Here is a 19,697-nt window from a genome sequence, read left to right as displayed (position 1 = left end):
GTTATCTTAGATTTATAAGGCACATAATGAGTCAACGTTACATCACTGTCAGAGCAAGACTTTGACATAAGTGAACAGAACCTGTCATGGAATAGAGTTTTGCATAATTTCATTAAAATAACGTTTTATATTGGTGATGTTGTTGTTTAAAAAAAAAAAAAAAAAAAAAAAAAAAAACTTAAATGAAAAATAGTTCCTTCTTCTGATTTAATAAAATCTGATTTATATTTGACAGTGTCATAGATGTAAAAGGTGTAAAACAGAGCATTTGTTCTCATTGGCTGGCCTCTCAGCCCCCACCACCTCACAAGTCAGCACAAAAAGAGGCTGTGCCTCTTAAAGCTGATTAAAATATCTATTTGCTTCTCTGATGAGTGGATAAACCACCTCACAGACAACTGTAGGACACCAGCTCTGTGGGACTAATCAATACAAAACACTATGTAACTTTATATTTTTTTTGTTTTTATGGGCACAGAAGGAGAACCCTGATGTGTCCCTCTGCAGGATGTCTTAGTGCACCAGCTGGCTGCATGTCCCACTCCTTTCACCTGAACAAGTGACAAACGACACAATGAAAGGTGGAGCCCGGGGAACCATCCTGCCCCCCGACACCATGGACATCATCCGGAGCAAGTCCCAGTCGCGTCGGTTGAAGCTGAACGTGGGCGGACTGCTCCATGAGGTCCTGTGGAGGACTCTGGACAGGCTTCCTCGAACTAGACTGGGCAAACTGAGGGACTGCAACACCCACGAGTCCATCATGGAGATCTGTGATGACTATAGCCTGGAAAATAATGAGTACTTCTTCGACCGGCACCCAGGGGCATTCACATCCATACTAAACTTCTACAGGACAGGGAAGCTGCACATGATGGAGGAAATGTGCGCTCTGTCCTTCAGTCAGGAGTTGGACTTCTGGGGCATCGATGAGATCTACCTGGAGTCATGCTGTCAGGCCAGGTACCACCAGAAGAAGGAGCAGATGAATGAGGAGCTGAAGAGAGAGGCAGAGAACCTGCGTGAGAGAGAGGGTGAGGAGTTCAGCACCACCTGCTGCTCAGAGAAGAGGAGGAAGCTGTGGGACCTGCTAGAGAAGCCCAGCTCCTCATTCGCCGCTAAGGTACAGTCAGATACAGAGTGTTGTCATTATCCCAATGCTAGAGCAGATCAAGTGAATACAGGCAATCTGAGAGAGGCAGAGAACAACTACCAACAGCTCATAGTCAAGTTTTAGAGAAGTATTTCAGGATAAGGAGCAAAGAATACTGTCATTGCAAATCTAATTTAAGACACCTATGAGGATTTGAATACAGTATATCTAGAGGTCAGCAAAATGTGTTTTTGAGAGAAAAAATATTTTCTATTGTGTTTAATTTGTAAGTGTGAGTCACAGCACAGAAGAATTATAGCTACACTCAGTTGTACAGAGGTGAATATACATCCTTTTGCTACTCTATTTTGAATCATTTTTCAAAACTTTCAGAGAGTGAAAACATGTTTCACAAGTTTACTGTTGTTGGACTGTTTTTTTTTTTTCAATGCAACCGTGCAATCATTGCTTCCTTTTATTGGCATTACAATTGCCTGCTCTCCTGTGACAGTTGTTGAGTTTTTTTCTCTGAAATTTGGAAAGGGATAAAAGGAGCAGCTGTTTTTGTGAGAGTAATAGATTTTTGGTGGAACAAACATTACATTAAGTGATATTTTTAGTCACACCGCAGCCTACTCCCGCAGACATGCCTCTCTGGCTTCATTAGTCCTAGTCTCATACTGCTCTATATTCAATCACTCCACTCATTAACAGCCACATCTCACTTTGGCAACATGTCTACTTCACCTCACTAGGGCGTAGGAGGTAGTTTACAAGATTTGAATTTACTTTTTACAGATTTTGGACATAATAATCATATTTTAAACCTATCCAACCAAGAGGTAAAACAAAAAGATATAGAGAATAGAGATAGACCCACTGTACTTCACACATTGCCAGTAAAAATTTGATAACTAGAATAGTCAGATAACCAAAGATCTAATTTTTGGTTTGTGTTTACATGCACAAAAGAAATCTCAAAAGCACAGATTTTAGTAACTATTGTATTTGTAAGACAAAGTAAAATGTATTTTAAAATAATCACGTTTATTAAGTCAAATAATGATAAGATTTTGGTGTGCATGTAAATATAGCCATTGTTATTATTAATTAAGCTACACAACTATATAATTATACTGTATAAAATGTATGCACTTCACCAAGTGTATTTATTTTTCACAATGAACAACCTCCACATGACACAATTTGAATGAGAATGTAAATCATGTATTGCCAAGAGGTAAATGCATCAGCTGGTCTAAATGGCTATAGAGGAAGTTGCGTTCAGAGTTATGGGGTCATTGTGTGGGAGGCACCATGTTTTATGAAGGCATTAAAAAAACTTATGAATGAAACAACATTGAGGGCACATAGTGAATGTTGCAAAAATGGGGCCATTATCCTACGCCTGTCTTTGCCATACGAGGAAAGTGACTATAAAAATGCCGGCCTAGAGGTTAAATGGCTGCTATCAAAGCGTGTGTTTTTTCTCTGAGCTAATTTAGGATTTGCATCGGTGAAAATGGGTTGTTCCCAAACACATATTCCAGCTCATTTATTTTTCAGAGCTGATGAAATTTTAATTGCACATTAATAACGCCTGACTTAATACCGGAGAGAGAAGGTGTGATCCTGAATATCTATAGTCCACATGTCACATCATCTGGACTATTTAAAGTTTATAACCTCTTTAAAAATACACTTAAACAGCGCTCACCTAGACAGCCCATTTGTCATGTCCAAGTGGAGGGCGCGGGACGTCTGGGCATCCTGGAGTGGTTTGGGGTCAGACAGTTTTAGCTCAGGTTTTGTCCAGTGAACTGGTGTTACATTTTTTACAGACCATTTATTAATAGTCTCATGCTCAGAGGTTTACTTTAGTATTACTAATGTTGTAATAAACTGAAAGTAATAATCTGACTTTTGAACAGTACTGTATGTCAGTGCAGATGATAAAGTAATATTCATATCCCAGTGCACATTGAGAGCAAAGGCTACAAAAATACAAACCTCAAACACTTAGAGGCTCTCACCTTAAATCATTTTCCTTGCACTTTGAATTGTGTTTTGAGACCTTGAAAAGTTTCACAGTCATAAATCTGCAAGTGAGGACCACTCATCTGAAGATGTTTCAGCGCCCATCCAAGTGGCTTCTTCAGTTCTGGTCAGGTGCTGTCTGACCCTGCCTTATATCTGTCTGTAGGAGGAGCTATCTAGACAGGTTTGTCCAGTTGACAGAATTGAATTTTCCTTTGCTATGGAACCTGAGGCATTACACAGACATTCATGTGAAAAGACAAATAATGAGCTACAGTTTGGTGATGTCAGACCCAATTCTGCTGATTTCTGTGGGTCTTACTTACATAACTGTATGTTTGTCACAAAGTTTGTATATTATATTGTATTGTATATATATATATATATATTTTTTTTTCAAAACAAATCCTTTTCACAAAGTAAAGTTTGAAAAGTTGCACTTTTCTTTTTCTACTCTCTTGAGTGTAGTTTAGTCTGCTTCTCGTCTCTTACTCTTACCCTGGTCTGAAGCAGTACAGTCAATCAAACAATAAAAACTGACACTGAGGCCTGGCCTTGGCAGAGGCTCTTTGAACTAATTGCATGGAAACTTCTCTGGTCGAGAGTCTCTGCAGGCACAGAGAGGCTCACCTTAGTGCACATCAGATAAGCCCGGATGAGTTCACTTTAAGTGTTTGTGCAGTTGTTGGTGAAGTCTGAGCCCTCTGCTCCAGTCAGTGTGTTCTGTTACCTGCAATAGACGCAAACTGATCAGACCAGAGTTGTTGTAGCAATGTAGGAAATCAATGGGACATAAGGAGTGAGTGAGGGTTGAGTGAGGACACGCCCGGAGGAGCCATTAGAGATGGGTGGATGTGTGACTTCCCACGGCCCATTTCCCGATGAGATGTGCATGAGATGTGCCTGAGAGAGCAGAGTCTCTGGAGAGATACACACTCCTCATCTGATAAGACTCTCACATGCCCCTCTTCCATAGACCACTGTCTATGACCTCTCCTGATCCATCATTTTAGAGCTCAAACTCTTGTGTTTATAATTTTATGTTGCTAGGTGACCACAGCTTTTTCTGTGTCCTCAATGGCACACAGTATGTGTCTGATGACTCTTGGGGCCAGGGGCCTTATATGGACTGTAAGTGAACAAGTGGTATTCTGTTTCAGTTTCTTCAGTTCCATATCACAGGACTTTGCATTACATGAAGTCTTCTGGATCCTCTTACTTCATTAATTAGTCACATCTGAGTAACCCGTTCAGCGTGAAAACACTGGTTTGTGCATGCACTTATTGAGAGCCTAGTGCCTGTAAATATAACTGTAGAAACCATCAATATGCGCAGCCGTACTCTAAGAGGGTGCTACATAAAGTAACTTACCTTGTTGATATTCCAGGCGGCTGCACAGTTTGACATGCTGTTGAGATAACATGGACAGCTGAATTAAACTAGCACAATGCCCAACAGTTTGTCTCTTAATATATAGAAATCATTCTGCTCCAGTTTCTCAGGAGATATACAGAAAGGTTAGAGCTCTCACTCTTTCCTCTAATGTCTCATTTTATGTAGAATATGACAGGGTATTTTGTTGTTTGTGGATAAAATAATGGTAACTGCAGCCTTTGTGATTTGCTAACTGCAACAATTCAAATTCCAATTCTGACTGTGATTAATCTGTGATTAATCTAGTAGCCCTAATTTAAGTGTACTGTTGTTTTTGGGGCCATACTTAAAGACAAACTGGAGACTCCAATGAAGCTGTACACTCACAGAAACATTACCATTATTGATTTAAAAGAGCCCTTTGATGCAGTTTCATCAGTGCAGGGAAAGGCATAAATCGATATTCAGCTTAGAAAGCAACATGTCCCTCAGTACAGCTGATCAATAACAGAGCCGTGAGCTGCACACTTTGAGCCCTAATGTCCAGGCCAAAGGAGTTTCCACTTTGGACTTCACAGGGTCACTGCAGCTCTACAGTTCTACAGAGTGGAAAAACAGTGCTTATCGCTCACACCAGTTCACCAATTCTAAATAGGAATACAGTATACAATCCATAGTGCCTTCCTGTTAGCATAATCTGCTTATCAGATCCTGCTTGTATTGCTCACACTTAAACATTACCCTTTTATCACTGCTGGCCATTTACATAGACGAGGGGTCAATAGGAGGGGACAGAGACAGGGCTACTTTGCTGCAGAAGTTCATTCATTATTTAGCACAGCCTGTCAGGGGGAGATCATCACTCAAGGAGATGCATTGGAGAGTGGTGTGGGGCCCAGTGGTCAGCGCACAAACAAAAAAACAAGTTTCCAGAGAGGTGGACATCCGAGCCTGTAGCTGTTGCATGCAAAAACCACTCCTTAAACCACAATTGTACACTGTACCTGAGATTTTCGCTGCTCACTCTACGGCTCGCAATTGGAAAGGTCAGTTTGCAAAGAATAGCAAAGCTAAATAATGCAGTGCAATCAATCCACTGCTTTTGGAGTCTATACATTTTATCTGTCTAAGTGTGGTCAGTTTGGACGTGTTAGGCAACAAGTATTCCCCTAACATATGTTTTCTTTTTAGTATGAGATGCCATTATTGTCATTTGCCATTTATCATTTTGGTTCCATAATGTTTTGCCCAAATCCGCATGACAACAGCAAAACTGAAATATACCTTAATGCAGTTTTTACTTTACTGTGGAGTCATTTTGTGTCCACTAACATTACAGACATTTTCAAAAGCCTAAACTAATTTCATCCCTTTTGAACTGAAGTGAACTGTCACTGTGCATTAAATGATGGTGTGGCCACATGATACACGTGTTCATGTGTGTGCACATCCTCCAATTTCTGACTCACTCAGAACCATTAGATTATTGCAGGAATGGGGTGAGGTTCACTAGATGGGAAATGAATAGAGAAAGTTTCCTTGTGCTGAGCCATAAGACATATGAGCTATGGTATAGAATGGGTTTCAGTCCCTCTTCTATTCGTCCAGATCTTTGTAGCTTTTAATCTACTACAGGACCTGAAGAAATTAATTTATGTTTTGTAGCTTTCATACCTTTTCTGACACAATCATCTCCATGTATCTAGATAATATGCAGTGTAAAGCAACCAAAATGCCCTGAAATCATATCCTATGGCGTAAAGACAGAGGAAAGGGTTTGTTCTGATCTACAGAGTGCTAATATTTTTTACCTGTCTTTTTAACAAACCAAAGTAAAAGCAATAGAGATTCCTTTTGCGGCTGACACCCCCTATCCTTCTTAGCCTGTTAATTTCTTGCTTTGCTGCATTCGAAGTGGTTCATATGTGTGTCCATGTGCACTCACAGAGGTAATTACCTGAACTCGATATAGAACCCAACACCTCAGCGCTCCGAGGACAGACAGTCAACAGTGAGCTCCCATTAACACCCCATCATCTGTGTCTCTGCTCCGAGTGGTGTGGCATCTCATCACTGCGTCTGCGGCACCATCTGCATTAAGTTACACCTTGCACCTGCACATGCTAGCACAGGGAGATACCCCAGACAGAACACAGGACTTTAAGAAGAATAAGAAGTACTTCATCTTGTCAGTAGTAATAGTGGTTCTTGAGCTTGAGTAAAGATGTGTATTTCCATTCCAGACTAGTAGTTGTATCAGGTTCTGAAACAATGGCCTGTGTGCTACCTTAAGATTCCTACTTTCCTGTACTTTTTAATGAAAAAACAATACCTGAGAAATAGCAAGTCCTATAAAATAAGTCGGTAGGACAGTGGCACAGTGGTAAAGACTTTCACCTCAGAGCAAGAAGGTTTTGGGTTTGATTCTCAGACTGGGTTGAGCTTTTCTGTGCATGTTCTCCCCACGTCTTACTTGTCCATCTAACTGCAGTAGTAGTAATTTTATGGTTTATGGCTATTACTATTCAATTTCATGGGTTTCAGTCATGAGTTTTATCTATGGCAAAAAACCCTAAACTATAAGAAATTCATATTAAAATTTTACATCTGTTGAATAGGGAAAGGTCCTTCCAAAATCCTTCAAAGCAAGAAGGAATCACAAATAACTGCATGTGAATATACCTATTCGTACTTTATTTCTCACCATATTATCAGGAGATTACTATTGAGACTAGACCAAAGAATAGGGGAGATTGGATTGAATTGGTTGGTCAGGCCTCCCCACACAATGCTCCACAGTGCACAACTAAATCTCCATCTGGTCCTGAGAGATAATACAGCTCATAGGGTCAGGTTATCTGTGGGCGGAAGGAGAGAGGTCCCCCATACATAAACACCTTTATCGATCACACTGCATTTTGGCTGTTTTGTTCCCATCAGGTTACTAATGGTTACTTTCAGTGGATGCTTGTTTGTTTGTATGTGTAAAGTAAAATACAATAGTCTGAGAAGTCGGGGTCGATTTGAGGATCAATGTTCCCACCCACTCTCTCAGTCATTCAAACCGCAGTGATTGATAATGACAAAGGAATAACATAAGCGAGAAGTGTGTGGGAAGAAACAATTGATTTTCACAACAAGAGATTTTCTTATGTTTTAGTTAAGGTGCAGTTTAGGTGCCTTATGCAACTTTTCTGCGTGCCATCTGCTTGAAGATATTGTTGCTTTGGCTGGAATGTTCCGTAGTATGGTATTAAACTTATCTATTCAATTATAAGAGTTTTATTGCTCTAAAATACAATGAAAATCATGCATTCTTATTGTGAGCTGGCTTGCCGCTCTACAGATCTGACCTATAACTTGGTCTGGTGATGTAAGCAGCATGTCTCCAAGGAGTTAGAGTAGCTTCATTAAGTATACATTTTATTACCCACAACACTGTCCAATCAGAAGTAGTTGCATTTGTAATATTATTAAAAACAGATGTGTCCAAACTGTTCATTGATGCGTCTCCAAGCTTATAAATATGATAAATGTTTATGTATTTTGAAACTATTTGAAGGATGCTGTCTTGCCACAAGTTTGTCACATCAGTAAAGACAATGCAGTTGATCGTGTGGCATTCGGAGCTGCCCTGACCACATTGTGTACCTCTAGCGCTAATGGCTCCTCTCCCAAGAGCCTTCTATAAATATACACTCATGTCCACACATACACACCACTGCTACGCCTTTTCATGTCCAGTAACTTTGCTTCAGTTATTCTCTCCACCAACAGCTAAAATAGACTCGCCCATGTTGCAACTGTGTGATTGCTTTTGACATGTTATTGGAGTTGATCAAAAGAGCTGCAGTCCATCTATTTTTTCTATTGGTGGGTTGTCAAATTTACAAGTCGGGGTGCCGCGGAGGTGTTGTTTCTTGCGGGAGAAGAGACAGGAGAGAAAGTCAGAGAAGTGTTGCTGCCGTAATGGAGGATAGACTGGCACTTGTGTGATTGGTGTGAGAGGGGTCCAAGGTGACATATGTGGGCTCTCAAATATAGACTATTGGAAAAAGAATAGAAATGTGTTTTAATCTTGGGACTATAGTATGTAAAAGTACTATGGCTTGTTGGTGCGTGTGTCCTAATGTTGTGAGTAATTGGGACCAAATGGTGTTTAATTTGCACTTCATGGCATTGAGCAAATACCCTCCGAGAGTCTTGCAGTGTCAAAACATGCCCAAGTAGAGTCACTGTTCAAGTTGGGATAATTATAGACTGGCATCGATTTTAATTACATGTAAAAGATGAGCTGAGGTGTGCAAATCTGCGGGGTGCTGCCATATTACATTTTTGAAGTGTCATTATAAATAGTTACAGAGACTAAGCAGAAATGAAACTGGTAAGACAAAAGTAAAACAGTCAATGGATTGAAAATGTTTTTGCTTCAAATTATAATCTTAAAATGCATAGTAGGTGTTTTTATTTCACCGGATTTGCAAGGAGAACTTGTTTGGTGAAAAGCACTACCTCAATATTTAGTATTTTAACATAACATTGTAATTTAGTTGAATGCATGAAAATAAAAAAAGATCACACAATATATGTAGATATTTATATTTACTTTTGCCATGCTGTTTTCAGTGGACTTCTGATCTTATGGTGTCTAATATAATATACATATTTGCCTGATTTTTATCCCTTCTTGATGCAGTCCTCTCCTTAAAAGTCACATCAGATGTTTGACATTCTATAATATCTGAGTTAGGGTAGACATAGCTCGTTGTATGTTTATAAGAACTATTAACGAGACCGCCCTATATTCCTTGTCTATGCTGCATGCTCATTGTATGAGTAAATACACAGTCATTTCAATTACAAAGCTTTTGGGGTCAGCCTCTGCATACAACTGCAGCTCATTTACGTGTATTAAAAACCCAGTGCTACTTCTTATTCAGTTTATGTTGTCCATGTGTTTACACCATGATAATCAGATGTGCATTTTAACCATGTCTGCAAAGGAGATGGTCAATATGCACAGTGTATGTATAAGGAATAGCTGCAGTTTTTTTATCCTAGATGTAGTAGTGTTCATGACGATCAAGTTAGTAGCTTCTGAGGTAATTAAAGTAGTTGTAGGTCTTGTTGTTCCCTTGAATAGTACATGACTTTACAGAGGAAGTCCCACAGATATCACAAGTCATGCACCTGAAACCTGTGGCCTTGCTCATTAACCAGATATCCTGCCATGTAAGTCAATGTATCCTTATACTGCAGCTGTATGGCATAGCTGTGCAGAGTGGGTGGACATGGGCTGAATGTGAATCACAATATTACTAATGTGACTGAAGCCTTCCCATGGGCCCCTGTGTCAGCCCACCCATAGAGCACGTCACATCACCTCACCTCTGTCTGAGCCACATGTAGGACACTCATCTAAAAGCACTGGACGCAAGTGGGCCGAAGTGGGCCAAAGTGGGCCAAGGAGGCAAGGATTCAAGGTTACAGTCAAGGGCACTTGCCCCAGGATACAATGAAGAGGTCTGCATTGAATCTATGAGAGCTGCTAGAAACATGTGGCAGAAGAGAACATGTTTTAAGCTTTTGTTTTATTTTTATTTTGTAATTTCCATGTATTGTGAGTGTGTGATTTTGCCATCTCTAAACACTGGCACTTGTTTTATCTTGACTTAGGACTGACACAAGAGATGAACTAGAAATGCTTAAAATCTGATGCATGTCACCTACATAAATCCATGAAAATAGAAAATTAAAATCATACTTTGTAACATTCACCATGAAGGTATTTTTATGACATACTCTGGAATATTATAGCCAAAGTAAAAACAACAAGAAGAAGAAGTGATCTTCTTGGTTTTCTGGAACTGTTGAGTCCACATGTTGTTGGAGAGCTGCACTGGTTGGTGTTTCCTGTAAACTGAGCAGCCTGATGTAAATTGAAAGGGTTAGTGATCAGTGGGAAACCTGAGACTCTGTGTTTTAGTTTAACACGTTTGTGACTCCAAAGATGCTCTCAGAGAAACAGAAACACTCTCAACTGGGACAGGCTCTGCACCTGTTTAAATAGATAAAGAAGTTACTCATCAGTACAGTCATAACACTGAGGAGAAGGCAGTGCCAGCAGCCAGCCAAAGCTTAGCTGTTGGCCAGACATACTGTATATACTGTATGAAAGTTTTCAGAACAAGGCCACTAATCATAAATGAGACAGAAAGCTAGAACATACCAGAGGAAATGGAAACCCAGCCCCGATGCTTTACGTAAGCGTGTTCAGTATTTATTAGGTGAATTTTTCTGTTATTGTGCTACAATACTGCAGTCCATAATGATCCTTTAATGCAATGTCCAGAGTAGACGTTCATTTATTAGAGCATCTTCATCAGCTGAGACCAGATCAGAAGAGCCAGCTTTAAGAGGAGATTCCAGGACTAACCCTTAAAAACCTTGGCTGTGGATAATACCCACAACAGACTCACCAAATCTCCACGGATTTACTGTCTAATCTTCAAGGATCTCACATTCTCTGTCCTGTCCAAAAAGTGATTAAAAAGACGCTTGTAATCTTATTGTGAAACCTCAGCCATATGAGCACTCACAGACAACACAGACTATAATCAGCGTTTGTGATGGTGACTTTTAGTTCACTAAAATCATTTATAACACAAATCTATATTATGAAAATTTCATAACAAGAGACAGGCTATTGATTGATTGATTCATTGATTGATTGATTGGTTTATTTTGAGTTAGTGCCAAGAGAAAAGAATAATCATGTTTACTACATGTACATTGTAAACAAAAGAAAAGCATCTCTCGAAAAGGAGTGGGAAGAAGAAAAACTTATATTAACCCACCCCTGATCATATCATAACATTTTATGATAAATTATGTGGTGATCCCGGAGCTTAACAAACATTTACATATAGCAAAATAAATTAATTAGATATTACATCTGTGTGTGTGTGTGTGTGGGGGGGTGTGTGTGTGTGTGTGTGTGTGTGTGTGTGTGTATGTATGTATATATATATATATATATATATATATATATATATATATATATATATATATATATATATATATATATATATATATATATATATATATATATATATATATATATATATATATATATATATATATATATATATATATATGGGGGGGGGTGTGTGTGTGTATATATATATATATATATATATATATATATATATATATATATATATATATATATATATATATATATATATATATATATATATATATATATATACACACACACACACACACCCCCACACACACACACACACACACACACCCCATATATATATATATATGGGGGTGTGTGTGTGTGTGTGTGTATATATATATATATATATATATATATATATATACACACACACACACACACACCCCCACACACACACACACACATGTATATACATGCATATATACACACATATACACATTATGTACATATCTATCTACACATTATATATACATATATCTACACATTATATTTACATATATCTATAAACATTTTATTTAATTATTTTAAGATCACCCAGTGCTGTCACCCTTATACAACAAAAGCAAAACATTTTTATAATTCCTTTTAAACCTGTAAATATTTGGGCACTGCTTCAGGTTATCTCCCAACCCATTCCACAGACTGACCCCACACAGATACACACATGCTTTTCCTGGTGGTTCTCACTGATATTCAGCCAAGTCATCTGAAAACACTCTTGTTAAAGCTGAACAGCCCACAGACTCTTTTAAAGGACAGATCACTGCTACATTTAACAAACATGACTGTCTGCTGTGAATGCCACATTTGAAATGATCACCAGCACTGTTTGTTTGAATTATATCATTTTCTGGAGTATGACTGCTCCTTGTGTGTGAGAACATAGATGTAAAACATTGCAGAGCTCCTCTCCCATATCATGTCTCCTCCAGACCTGCTCCTGTGTGAGACGCCGTACATGTGCATGTGTGTAAGCTCTCAGCTGAATCCTGAGGCTCTCTCACTCCACAGTTTGTCACAGCCAACGGCAGCTGCAGCACATGAGGATTAGCAGACAAAGGATAAAAGCTGCAAATTAAAAGAGCTCTGTGATTGACACTTTTCAAAAATATCTATGCTTCTGTGTTTTAGTCAAACAATAGTCCTGTTTACTCAACCATTTGCCCATGCATTGTTGGGTGAGGTCAGAGCAGGTAGACTGTACAATACTTGTTTTATCAGATCAACATTACACTCTAACCCAGAAGTGAAAGGTCAAAGTTCAGACGTTGGATCCATGTATTGAGTGTGGGGTCAGTGTCCATGTAAGGCAGTAAGAGGGGCTCATACCTGAGTGTCAGCAGTTTACAGTCTTTGGATGAATGCAGAGGCGTGCACAGTATCAGCTTCACCCGACATGTGTTTGTCTGTTGAATTTAAAGCTCCACACTGAACTTTTCCACCAGACTACATTCATCGAGAGAGGTGTGCTTTACTTTTACAATACCTAATCCATCAGCCCTGGCCATGCATTTGTTTTTATACAATTGCTCTGCTTAACTTGTGCTGCCACTGTCACTTATACTACAAAAGGTTATATCTAGATAAGTAAAAATTTCTTGGAGTTGAGGACATATTACCTTGATTTGAATAGTTTGTTGTTGTTTTTTTTACTTGACTTATACAAATATCTACAAAAGGACCCAGATATTTTTCTTAGATGAAGTAACATCTTATTTTACGTGCAACAAAATTTTTTAAGCACAGAAAGTTTTGTTCTACTGGTAGATAATCAAAGTTAAATCTACTCAAGTAAAGCTAATATGTTCTTAATTCAACACATTTTTTAACTTCCCAATTATTTTTTTGCATCTTTATCTTCAGCCATTTCCTTCAAACAAAATGACATGAACATTTGAGTAGACACAAACTAAATATATTTTGCATGTTTGATTTATTCACATGATGAATGCTACTGACTTGGAAATGCCATGGTTGTGTAACTTCTGAGAAAATGCAATTGCTTGGTCAGTGGGGCTATTGTGTAATTCTGGATGTTTGTCGAGGTCTGGCTAAGTCCCTTTGAGAATACAAATTGTTGTTTTTGGGAGAATGACCTTATTTTTGCTTCACAGTGAATCCCACTGCGACGTTAATTTAGTGTTTGTGACAAGAATGATGTGAACCCGAAGTGATGCAGATAAGAGCCACAGCTGTCTTCTGTCTGTGATTTTTTTTTTTAAACTGGATTTGTTTTTGAAAAATGACAAAAGCTTCATGTTGCTATGGAAACCAGACATGTGAGCTGTAGCAAAGTCTGTTTAGTGAGCTTGCATGTGATTGCAGTGTAAACATATGAGACAGTTGTTGTCCATAATCCCCTGCTCTGTTGTGATCCAGTCCTACATACACGCATGCATCTAGCTGCTGTTGGTTATTTCCATATGCTTTGAGACAGCTGCACTTTTTCTGCTAAATTGCCCATTCTCACTCATTCTCATTATTAACGCAAACATACAACATCATGTGGCATTTAAATAAAGGCTATCCATGAGTTTCACATTAGTACTGTTGCCATAGCAATTAACAATTTAAAACTAATTATTGGTATGGAAGTCCTGCATATAACAGGAAACTGAAACTCATGAATTAATAGGGCCGGGAAAGTAAATACTAATGGAACAGTACTATAGTGTATAAACATACATAAAAACACCACTCTAATTGACTAGAGCTCAGAGCATATGCAGACAACTTCATTCAGGTTCAGTAGGATGTAATTAATCAGGTTTTGTATACAAGATAATCCAGAATAAAATATGTTTAAAAAGTAACTAGTACTTTTTCCAGTATAAGGGTACACAATATATCACAATCAAAAAAATGCAAATATCACACCACAAAGGCCTGCAGCTCTATATTCATGAATCATTTTAATGAATTCGGTACTTGTAACTATACTATACTTTTGCTTTAGTTTCAGCTCTCTTTCCATAATGATAGATGAACATGAAAGAAGCAGTCCAGCTCTGTCAGTGGTAATGGTTGTTTTATTTTGTATGTCAGGCCTCTAAGCTCCGTGCACACATTCAGCCGTAAAGGTTACATCCCTCTAAACTGTTCCTGTTCAAATGTCACACACTTTCTTCATGCTGTTGGTATTTCACTTTTCTTAAAATAAAAATAACAACAGAGGTTCCATTCATGTTTATTTCAGTGTGCACAGATACAGAACCACTAAAAATGCATAAAGCATCAAATCTTCAGATAAAGTAAAATTTATAACAGCATCATGATCATGACAGTGTTTCCTAGATGTTTACACTTTTTAATACAATTTTTGGTGTATAAACATTGCCTCTGCTGATCAAAAAACATTGATATATTAAATTACTTCTGCTACAAGCATCAAGTATAATTTGTTTCACCATCTTTTCATTCAGCTTGTTTTTAGACTGGGGGCAATTCTCCTCTATTAAAGGGAAACATACATAGACTATAATTGCAGACAAAGTCTATATCTACCATTTCTTTGCTTTTATTGTTTCCTACTGGCCAAAAACTCAAAAAAATCAAAGTTCTCCTTGCAAAAAACAACAGGGTACCTTAGAAAATAAAGAACTGTATTATTGAACTCTAGTGTAGATGCTTCTATATCTCTTCTTATACGCTACCTTAAATTACCTAAAATTCAGAGTCAGTATTTTGTCTTGAGGAGAATTACTGCTCAGGGCATATGTGTCTAACCCACTGTGTGAGGTTTTTATTGTTGCAAATACAAACTAAATGTTGTAATCATCGAGGGTGGTCCAGTCCTGTTTATCCTAGTGGTTGCTTATGTGATATACCATCTTTAGAGTAAGATTAGTTTTATAGGAGCATCCAAACATGGGGTACACTGGCCAAAAAGCCCCACATAGCACCGCCCTTGTTGCTAGTGGTCTTTGTTATGAGGAAGAAATAGGCCACCTTTGCAGATTTGTACTGTGCCTTTAGCGTTGGTTCCCTCAGTGCAATCACATCCCAGCTGCATACATTATACACTATTCACCTACTTCAAACACCCCCCTCTCTGCATAATGTATCGTCTCCTTCACTTAACCGGTGACAATGACTGTCCACGACAACAGAGGGGCTAAAATGCATAAGGCTGGGCCCAGTAAAGTCTGTGACAATAGTACTGAGGACTTGTGGTTTTTTGGTGGCCAGACAGGAAGTGTGTTGGTTTGACCTTGTGCTCCTGTTGAATCATTCATCCAGAGAGCAAGTTTTAGTTCAACATAAAAAATACATCATGAAGTGTTTAGTGTAAAACAGGACATTTGTAGATTTGATTTGTGTAACAGGCGACCACAATTCTGACAGAGAGAGGACAGTGTAAACATAACAGTGATATTAAAGGTGCATTATGTAACTTATTTGGTGGAGCCAACTTGGAGCTGTTGATGCACTCTGGAATGTTCCACCATACAGCATTAAACTGATCAATATTATTCAATCACCCCAGCTGTTTTTATTTTTCAAAAGTACCTTACAAATCATGCTTTCTTAGTGTGACCTCTCCACAGATCAGACCTGTAACTTGGCTTGATGGGGTTACTTATTTGTCTCCATAGAGATGAGTTTAATAGCATACCATAGAACATTACAGGCAAAGCAATAACATCAACATGGAGACAAGCAGGTGGTGGACACTTATCAGAAAAATTGCATAGTGCAGGTTTAATCAGTCAATGAAAATGGTATATTTTTACTTCAATATGCAAAATTTCATTGTCAGTATCTCAAAAGCCTTGAAAAGGTGATGGCTTTATGGGAGTTGCAGCATTTTCTGAAAAAGCTTGGATGACCGTGAACCTCAGTTGGGATGTGCCACGTTTCATGTACTGAGTTTGTAGTATATTTAGTACAATGTCAGCTGAAAGTTTAAATTCTCCTTGGGACATTCAGACCTACGCAAAACAGGACCTTCTGGCCCTTTTTTTGTTTCCCATCACAGATTTTTATTCAAAGCGGATGGTGTCACATATACCGTGTGTGCCAGCTGGATTTACAGCATCATTTGCAAATCTCAGATAACAGAACTTGAAGATAGAGATGTGAAATAAAGAGGGGAAGAGTGCAGAAGAAAAATAACTTGAGTCAGGTGGTGGAGCAGTAATATGCGATCTGGTGAATTTGTTGTCATGGTGATGCTGAGTGAGCCGCGAGCCTGGCGCAATGGGACCAGTTAGGATTCATTTTAGCTTGATTGCGGGTTGCAGGTTAGGCGGGCCCAAACAGAGCAGAGTGGACTTGGATGTCAGCGCAGGAAAAGGTCAGTGTGTTCCCCGTCTGCAGAGGAACCATCAGGACTTTGATTGTGATTACACCAGACTCAGGATGATCGCTCTTGAATGTCATTGAGGCGTCTGCTTGAAACACAAGTGTGGAGGTGATATGGCATTATATGGGATTATACTTAGAGACAGGCCCTCTCCTGTTACTGCCACAGGTAACTCTCTCCTGCTCAGCCTGACACCCAATCGTGTCACAGGAACCTGCTGCTTATGCGTCAACACCGCAGGTCACCACGCCACACGGACAGGCCACCGGAGACACCAAATTAGTGAACGTTAATTCATCTGTCAGCGATATCTGGCATCTATCCGCACCCTGGCACAGCAGTATCAGACTCAGTCAAGTGACGAAGAGCCACGTCACCATGACGATAAAATGCAGTTGTTATTTTTATAATGGACTAATAAAATCAAATACCAAGGCTGGATTTGGAAAACAACGGGGGATGTCTTCTCCTGTTTTATCTCTCTCCTGTGTGCAGCAGACTCTAAAAATTACAATCAATCAATAACCATAATTATCCTGGATGGGGTAAGGAGGAGGGGCTTTTCCTCTCACTGAGGAGAGTTTCAATGAAGGTTGTACTATTTTCCTTGTGCTTGAGCTCTCTTCAGGGACTTCATTGTGTTGAAAAACTGCTGATGGTAAATAAGCCCGTACTGAATGAGTGACTGACAGTCTGTGTGTTATAGCTGGCCACTGTTCACAATGCACATCAACCATAAGGCCAATATTAACTGAATGTAACATTATGTGTCTCATAATACGCTGAATCTCTCCAAGATTCACTTTTATGAAGCCCACATTCAAATTTCATTTTATTCACCATGAAATATTTATTGTTACTTGGAGGCCACAGTACTGTCAGTTTTAGACCTTACACACCTCAGGACTGTCTTCAAAATATCTGATGCCATTATTCTACAAATTCTACATAAATTCTTATAAATGGACATTCATCATACCGGCCCTTGCTACCTTTTTAAATTATTTAGTTTAAGTTGTGAAACAAGAAAGCTTTAAAAACATATAACAATATCAAAAGATATTCTAAAGTATTTTGTATGTTTTACCAGCTTGTGTAATTTTTGTAAATGTATGCACTGTTTTAGATGTGATTGGTATTATACATGTTTGAATACAAAGAGGGGACAGTAAGCTCCAGGATTTTGAATCTGACGGCATCTGAGTCTCATTGATGTGTTTTCTTGGACCATGACCGGGACAACAGACTGCTCCAGGCTACAGGGAGGACCACTCTTTCACAGCAGAACAATGTCGGCCTGTACATCAGCGCTGTATGTCTTACATCACAGCTGCTTCACTTATTCCATTAGCAGAGCGCACTCATGCAGTGTGTGTTTTTGTATCAGGCACCCGGAGGAGGACTGGAATGGCACAAGCACAAGCAGGAACTCGCAGAGAGGAAGACCTGTCTGTCAGGGCCACTGGAGAGGAACACAGCACGCTTCATTAAGATCTGATTTATTTACTCATATGCACAGGCACAATAACCTTCTAACTGGAATGATTCTGAGAGTCCTGACAGTTTTTACATTTATTTACCTGTATAGTATGCCTGGTTTGGTACGGGTGATTTCTGCAGTGTTGATGTTTAGACTACATTAACATTTCAACGATTCACTAATATAAACATAGATGTTGTACAGGAGAGTTTATGCTTCTTGCTTCTTAATATTGCAACACACAAACATCAGAAATTTCCTTTTGTTATTCATACAGAGTCACTAAAGAGCTGGGCACCTTCTGTAGTCAAACCAGTTAGACTATCCACCTCATTCAGGAAGTTGCCATGGGCGCTGTCATTAATTGTACCCCTCCTTACGGTTGTATGATTTTATATAAGGCTGCCAACCTCAGCAACACATAAGTTCTATACAGACAACAAAGCTGTTTTCAAGCCACCCAGAGAAAGAGTGAATTGTTGACTTGCTGGAGTACATGAACACTGAAGATTTTATACAAATCAACCTACATTATAAAATGTTTCAGCTGCAAGACTTTTTGCTTGTTCTCCATTTAAATGAATGGGATCTCCTCTTCACCAACAGTGATATATAGATACTTTATTGTTCCGAGTTTACTGTCCAGAAGAATAATTTGCATTCACAGAAATCCTAAAGTTGTTGATATTTCACATCATGAACATACAACTTAACATTTATACATACAACTCACAATTATGCATATTTTCTAGCTTCTATAAAAAGTGTTTTCTCTGAGCTTGGGACTGGTACAAAGCTTCAAAATATAATATGAATGCAAAGTTAAAAGGCATTAATGTCGATATAACAGTTTGGGTTTGGGATCACTTTGTAGTACATCAGCTACAGGCAGACAATATCTCAGGCCCCTGTGTCAGATTGCAGTTTTTTCCTCATTTTTCACTGTCATCTCTGCACTACATGCCATAATTTCTCCTTGTCCTCCTCTCAAATGCTACACACATCTCAAATTGACACCTAACATCACTTTCAGACGAACAAAATCACATCTGATAAAAGTTCAACACATAAGTATATCTACAGCATTAATTTGTCACTGGGATTTTTTATTGAAGTCTGAAATTGGATCAAAATCCTGTAGGCACATGTTGGGGCTGTGGATCTCCCATGGTGGTATCAACACCCTCACACTTGTGGAAGGACACATGGTGCGTAGCCGCGAGCTCTCTCATCCATCTGGCTGTCCGCAGCTCGGTGCAGGGGAGCAGCAGGGCTTTGGCATGGAACATATCACTGCTACAGACTCAAAGGTGGGATGCTATGGTAACCAGGCAAGGTGAGGTGGGACAGGTATGGCAGAGGGCACATCTGTGAGGCATG

General features: G+C 39.0%; 1 protein-coding gene across 1 annotated transcript in view; it reads left to right on the top strand.

The window, feature by feature from the left end:
• The first annotated feature begins 425 nt into the window (after positions 1-425).
• The window catches only part of LOC117371629 (potassium voltage-gated channel subfamily B member 1-like), a 28,154-nt gene continuing 8,882 nt past the window's right edge, over positions 426-19,697 (top strand). The window contains exon 1 of the mRNA XM_055221950.1: positions 426-1,123. Coding sequence (XP_055077925.1) covers positions 575-1,123 — 549 coding nt within the window. The 5' untranslated portion in view covers positions 426-574. The remainder of the gene's footprint in view (positions 1,124-19,697) is intronic.

The sequence above is a fragment of the Periophthalmus magnuspinnatus genome, chromosome 5 (assembly GCF_009829125.3).
Source record: "Periophthalmus magnuspinnatus isolate fPerMag1 chromosome 5, fPerMag1.2.pri, whole genome shotgun sequence".
Classification (NCBI taxonomy): domain Eukaryota; kingdom Metazoa; phylum Chordata; class Actinopteri; order Gobiiformes; family Gobiidae; genus Periophthalmus; species Periophthalmus magnuspinnatus.
The sequence above is the reverse complement of the archived record's forward strand: the minus strand, read 5'-3'. Positions and strand labels throughout refer to the sequence as shown.